General features: G+C 49.3%; 1 protein-coding gene across 1 annotated transcript; it reads left to right on the top strand.

Annotated features, from left to right (window-relative positions):
* The first annotated feature begins 5,120 nt into the window (after nucleotides 1-5,120).
* On the top strand, nucleotides 5,121-6,152 carry LOC119358768 (xylanase inhibitor protein 1-like). The gene has a single exon (XM_037625189.1). It carries the CDS (start codon nucleotides 5,144-5,146, stop codon nucleotides 6,065-6,067), a length of 924 nt encoding a protein of 307 aa, XP_037481086.1. The 5' UTR covers nucleotides 5,121-5,143; the 3' UTR covers nucleotides 6,068-6,152.
* The last annotated feature ends 755 nt before the right edge of the window (nucleotides 6,153-6,907 follow it).

Below are 6,907 nucleotides of genomic sequence, written 5' to 3'. Positions count from 1 at the left end.
GAGGCGTCCGCCCCCCATGGGTCCGAATTGGACTAGGGGAAAGGGGGCAGCGCCCCCTGCCCTTCCCTACTCCCTCTCTCTTTCCCTCTTTCTTCTCTCCTACTCCGGAAAGGAAAAAAGGGAATCCTACTAGGACTTGGGAGTCCTAGTAGGACTCCCCACACTTGGCGCGCCCCCTCTAGGGCCGTCTTCCTCCTCCTCCCTCCTTTATATACGTGGGCAGGGGACACCCCAAAGGCACAACAGACAATCTCTTAACCATGTGTCGTGCCCCCATCCACAGTTACACACCTCAGTCATATCGTCGTAGTGCTTAGGCGAAGCCCTGCGCCGGTAACTTCATCAGCACCGTCACCACGCCGTCGTTCTGACGAAACTCTCCCTCGGCCTCAACTGGATCTAGAGTACGAGGGATGTCACCGAGCTGAACGTGTGCAGATCGCGGAGGTGACGTATCTTCGGGGCTAGGATCGATCGGATCGTGAAGACGTACGACTACATCAACCGCGTTGTCATAACGCTTCCGCCTTCGGTCTACGAGGGTATGTGGACTACACTCTTCCCTCTTGTTGCTATGCATCACCATGATAGATCTTGCATGTGCGTAGGAATTTTTTTGAAATTACTGCGTTCCCTAACATTTTCACCATAACTGTTGGGTTCATATGTCCAATATATGTCAAATTTATTCGAATATACTATTTGTACCACCAACTAGTGTAATTTCAGTTCAATTATGTGAAAATAGTCATCTACAACAAAAACAGCTCTTAATCAGGTTATTTATTGTTAAATCAGTACAACCAGCACTTAAACCCAATCTACATAATAACAAGAGTGTTATGGTCATTCCAGCAAGTTTCAGCATCAGCTGCAGCTGCTAAAGCATGACTACCAAACGACTGCACCTTAGCTCCAACCTTTCAACTGCAGCTAGCAACTACAGCCGCTCCTTCTAGCCGGAGCCGTTGCAGCTGCAGCTGGAGAAGTTGCAGCCCAAACAAACACACTCTTAGTGCTTCAGCTATCAGAACATTGGCCACTTTTTCATAGTTAGAACATTTCCGAAGCCGCAAACTTAGAACTATACAACATGCCATGCTAAATGCCATCCTAAATGGTTGTTCTTCTTCATTTTGTAGTGATGATGCTATTTGGAGTTGGACTCCGGGTTCTGGCGGTGCTCGAAGGCCGACGGTGGTATGGTGGTGCTATGTGTAATTCTCGTGGATGATGCTATGTTTATTTCTCAAGGATTATGCTATGTGTGACTGTGCATGAATGATGACTTCAGTGTATGTGGATGATGTTATATATTTTGTTTTGATGATGTTATGTATGTGGATGATGCTATGTTGGTTTAGATGATGCATGATGATGCTATGTGATGGTGATGTTGTTACATATATATTTTGTGTTGTAACTAGCTTATTTGTAGGGTAGAAGCACAACCAGATAAAAAAATTGACCAAAATTATGCCGACGACATAGCTTTGGCCGAGCTAACAGTTGTTGCCATCGACATAGATCCATGTTATGGCGATGACACAGCCGTCGGCATACATGCCTGCCAGGAGCCACCAGATGTAGCCACGTGCCCACTCTAAAGCCGTCGGCATACCACCTATATTTGTTGTCGGCATAGAAGCCAGCCACGAGCCACCAGCTGTCGCCACGTGTCCACCCTATGCCGACGGTTCAGCCGTCGGCATACCTCCTATATATGCCGACAGCCAGAGTAAAGCCGTCGGCATAGGGTTAACACATGGCCTAGCTCTGCGATGACACGTGCACGAACGGCGTCAGGCGGCGTGCTGTATTTTTTTGCCGATGGAAAACTATGCCGACGGCCAGAGTAAAGCCGTCGGCATAGGTCATTTATACCGACGGCTTGACTATGCCGACGGTTAACCGAGGATTGCTGAAGCATTCGTTGCTGACGGGTATATGCCAACGGCAACCGTCGGCATAGCCAATGACGGTTTTAGGTCCCTTGCCGACGGCTTTAGCTGTCGGCATATGCGTCGATTCCTGTAGTGAGAGCCCCTACCTGGCGCGCCGGCTGTCGGTGTTTAGACCCAGCAACCTATCGAGGGGGGTACCCGAGGTAGTGTTTAGTGCATGGGGCTCGCCGAGATCAGGAACTCGAAAGTGAACTCGAACACACGATTTAGACAGGTTCAGGCCGCTAGATTGCGTAATACCCTACGTCTTGTATGTTGGTTGGATTGAATTGCTTTGGAGGGGGTCCCTTGCTCGCCTTATAATGCCGGGGGCAGGGTTACAGGTCGGTTGTTTTACAAGAATATACTAGTCGGATTCGACTGGAAGAGTCCTACCCTAATTGCTACGAGTAGTTTCCTAATCCTCGAGTAGTTCCTGTCTTGCCACATAGACCACGCCGTCCTGCACCATAGTCTCTCCATGCCTGGCACGTCTCGGTGTCCAGCCCTGTATCTAGGACTGTCCAAACTTTCTGGTGGGCTCACAGATGTATGTACGACACTACCTCCAACACATCAGGTGTCAACTTGCATTCCCAACCTGGATAACTCTTTACAGTTCCCTGAGCAGATCCTTGCGAAGAACATGGTATCAAAAGGCTGTACATCGGCGCAACAAGTTCTAAGTGGTCCGGCTGGCCTGAATCGCTCTCCACCTGGGAAGATATGGAAGCTCTATATCAACGCTTCCCGGCGGCACCTGCTTGGGGACGAGACTTGCCTACTTCCCGTGCGTGTGCCTATCCCCTTAAAATCAGAAGAGGAGATGATTAGATTTAAAAGAGTACGGATGAAAGCATGGGGAAAGAGCAGGCAAGCCGAATCCCTGCTTGGAGACAAGCAGGTTCATTAAGCAGGCTCTTCAGCTCAGGAAGTAGAGAAGAAGTCTGGGCATCGCCGTTCCACTCGGCCCATTGTTCCCAGCGTGCGTATCTCGAGCCAAGAATGGAGTAGGCCCATGTAAGGTTAGCGTGCGTGAGTTGTGTTTGTGAGCGCTGGAGATATAGTCTAGGCCCGTGAGGAAGGAAGCCAAGCATTTTGTATACGAACAAAACAATTTCCTCAGCTAATCATGGCTCGTCCTTCCTCTAGTTCATCTTCCCGATCCCTTCTATCTCGATTTGGTTGCTAACATAGTGATAGCCATCGATCTTACGTACGTCAGACCATTTCCGTGCCCTTGCAGAGTCAAAAAAAAATGTTTTAATGCAACGTTGCTGATTCCGAAGGACGCGTTATCGATCGATTTGACGAAGAAGTAACTTGTCCGATCCCACAGGACTCCGTCACTGGCACGACACGTGTCACGCCCGTGGTGCCCAAATATGGATAACGTTGCTCAGCTAGCGACTCTATCTTGCGTGAAGTAAATAGTATAAAACTACTACTTTACAGGCGATGGTTTCAAAAAATTACCGGTTTTTAGTGTGCAGGCCCATCTGCACCCGATTAAAAACAAATTCGAAAAAATACTAGAAAAATTCAAAAAATTCCAAAATAATTTCTATGGTAGACAATCTATTGCGTGAGGTTCAATCCAAATATTAGCTCATTTGGACATCTGAGTAACTCTCAGCAAAAAAGACAAATCAGGTCAAAACAGTACGTGAACAGTAAACTGTTTTACGTACCTTGAATTTGCCTTTTTTTGCTGAGAGCTACTCAGTTGTCCAAATCATATGAAAATTGGGTTGGATCTCACGCACCAAATTGTCTACCATGGGGAAAAATTGGATTTTTTAAAAAAAATAGTATTTGTTTTGAATTTTTTATTCAACACGGGTGCAGATGAGCCCGGACCCAGAAAAGGATTTTCGCGGTTTTTATTTTTTCTTAGATTACTACCAAAGGGTGGTCGGCTGTTTCAAAAAACCTCAAATGCATGTTGTTTAAAAATTAAACCTGTTTATGACAGGTCAGGCCCGCACATAAACGATCTGTCTCTTTGACGGTGTGTTTGACCGTTAACTGACATGTCGGGTCCTTGGAGTCGCTGTCGCCGCGCTGCCAGGGCGCTCCGCCTAGGGTCAGCCCCGTGCCGCCTGGGGTCATCGCCGCGCCGCCATGGCGCTCTGCCTAGTGTCGCCCCGCGCGCGTCGCCATGGGTCGCCGCCTGGGATCGCCCTTTCTGCCATAGCGGTCGCCGGCGACGTGTGGGCGGGCGGCGGAGGGAGCAGTTCCTCCTCGATCTGGTCCTTGTCCTCCACCGTTCACGGGGGGAGGGGGGTTCTTTTAGCAAATCTCTTTTATTATTTGCTCCATGGCTGACATGTGGGCCATAGACCTCAGTTAATGGTTAAACATCCGGTTTGTTTAGGGGTGGGTCCAACTTGTTAGAAACCGGATCAATTCTAAATCGCACGGTCATTATGGTTTTTTGAAACAGCCGACCATCCATTTGATAGTTATCCGGAAAAAAAAACCGATGGTTTTTTGAAACCCTAGCGTGTAAAGTAGTAATAGTTTTATGCTATTACTCATCCTGCGTGCGTCGCTGAAGGAAGAAATGGTAAAACCGGAAGCCCGGCTCTGCGTTGCCGGAATGTTCCTTGGCGCATCATATTCTAATTTTTATCTAGCTTTAAAGAAAAATCTATTGTATCTAGCTTTAGGATGTGTCTTTCAATCTTTGACTGGGCTCGTACCTCAGCATACAAGAGCACCTTCAACCAGGAGCTATGTAGCTAACTAACCGGAAAATTTTGCTAGCTCCACCTTTTAGCAGAGGCTATAGCCTACATGTTCATGCATGTACGAGTCTTGCATCTGGTTTATGACCAAAGGAACATGCACTGTAATAAAGCCGCCCATTGTAATTGTATACACCTACAGCCATCCACGGATGACGACGGCGACGAGCTCTTCCAGATCGATAACAGTCATGCCCATGCATGCATATGCATTCGCTCTGCACGTTCACTTGCCCTGTTTCTTCATCCTGAAAAGTCGAGCTCCCTGTTTTCCCATGCATTCCACTGCGCGGCGCACACAGGAAAACACACTTGACCTACTCCTACCTTCGCTGCATCTATCTGTGAGCTCGTGCGCCAAAACAAACCCTATATATAGACCTCCCCAACGCCTTCAAGTTCCTACACCATCACACAATATCCAGAACCATCTCACTGCCAACCTCCGCCATGGCGTTCCGACGCCCTCTCGCTCTCCACCCGCTCGTGATCGCCTTCGTGCTGGTCTCCTGTCTCGCCGGCGCCGCCACGGCGAAGCAGACGGGCCAGCTGACCGTGTTCTGGGGCCGGAACGCCGGCGAGGGCACGCTGCGCGAGGTCTGCGACACGGGGCTCTACTCCACCGTCGTCATCTCCTTCTACAGCGTCTTCGGGCACGGCCGCTACTGGGGCGACCTCTCCGGCCACCCTCTCGCCGGCGTCGGTGCCGACATCAAGCACTGCCAGTCCACGAACATCCTCGTCCTCCTCTCCATCGGCGGGCCCGGGAACGGCTACTCCCTCCCGTCCTCCGCCTCCGCCGCAGCCGTCGCCGACAACCTCTGGAACGCGCACCTCGGCGGGCGCCGGAACGGCGTGTACCGCCCGTTCGGCGACGCCGCCGTCGACGGCATCGACTTCTACATCGACCAGGGCGCCCCCGACCACTACGACGAGCTGGCCAGCCGCCTCGACGGGTACAACCGGTTCTACCGCGGCCGGAAGGGTGTGCGCCTGACGGCGACGCCGCGGTGCGGGTTGCCCGACCGCCGCCTGGGGGCGGCGCTCCGGACGGGGCTGTTCGAGCGCATCCACGTCAGGTTCTACGGCAACGACACATGCTCGCTGGGGAAGGGCGGGACGTACGGCGTGGTAGAGCAGTGGAAGAAGTGGACGGCGGCGTTCCCAAGGACCCAGGTGTACCTGGGCCTCGCGCCGGCGGAGAGCGGCGTGCCGGAGGGGGCGCAGGGCACCGTCGCCGTTTACCTCAAGTACCTCTACTACGACCTGCTGCCCAAGGTGCAGAAGGCGAACAACTATGGCGGGGTCATGGTCTGGGACAGATTCGCCGACAAGAAGACACGCTGGAGCAGCGTCGTCAACGGATGGGCCTGATCGTTTATATCGCTAGCTGGTTTACAGCTACGGATCCGAGTATATACTACTTCAACTGTGTATGCGTGTGTATGAATAAAACGGCATCCATATGATAATGATATATGGATGTGAACTCAAGTTGTTTCTTGTTCTAGTCAATGAGATAAGGAATATGATCACTTCTCCTACGACTTCTGCCCGAATAATTTTTGTTCCGTCGTCCTTAATAAACAAGCTAATAAGGGACTAAAAGCTCGAAGATGTTTTTCATGGATAGGGCCGAGACAACGAGTAGGGCATCTTGGAGACCGAGCTCCATGAAACCCTTTATTTAAAAAAAATCAAAATTCATAGATTTCAGTTTTAAAAAATTCTGAAAAAGATACACATGTATGCAAGGACGTAAAGTGTATGTGTGAAAATTTTCAGGATGAAATACTTAGAATTGCGAGCTGCATAAAAAAACAAAATCACGAGCTTTAAAGATGAACAGTATATATGCTAAAAGCCCCAGATTTGTCTTTTTTGTGAGCTCACATTTTAATGTATTTCAACCTGAATTTTTTTACACATGTACATTATGTATTCAGGTATATGTGTATTTATTTTCAGAATTTTTTGAAACTTCAAAATTTAAAGTTTAAAGTTTTCAAATAAAGGCCTCCATGAAGCTCGGTCTTCGTTTGGCATTTTCGCGAGACAAGAGTTTTTGACCAAACATTAATTAAGTTGTTATATTCTCAAAAGTATGGCATATCATTGTTAATTCCTTTTTGTGCTATCATCACCAATCGAGACCTTGGACTCGTCTTCTCACCCGCTAGTGCCGGAGGCGAATTCTTGAAACCACCTAGTCAA

The sequence above is a fragment of the Triticum dicoccoides genome, chromosome 2A (genome assembly GCF_002162155.2).
Source record: "Triticum dicoccoides isolate Atlit2015 ecotype Zavitan chromosome 2A, WEW_v2.0, whole genome shotgun sequence".
In the NCBI taxonomy this organism is placed as follows: domain Eukaryota; kingdom Viridiplantae; phylum Streptophyta; class Magnoliopsida; order Poales; family Poaceae; genus Triticum; species Triticum dicoccoides.
The sequence above is the reverse complement of the archived record's forward strand: the minus strand, read 5'-3'. Positions and strand labels throughout refer to the sequence as shown.

Excerpts from the sequence above, each read along its gene's own strand:
- LOC119358768 (XM_037625189.1), top strand. The coding sequence starts at position 5,144 with ATGGCGTTCCGACGCCCTCTCGCTCTCCACCCGCTCGTGATCGCCTTC.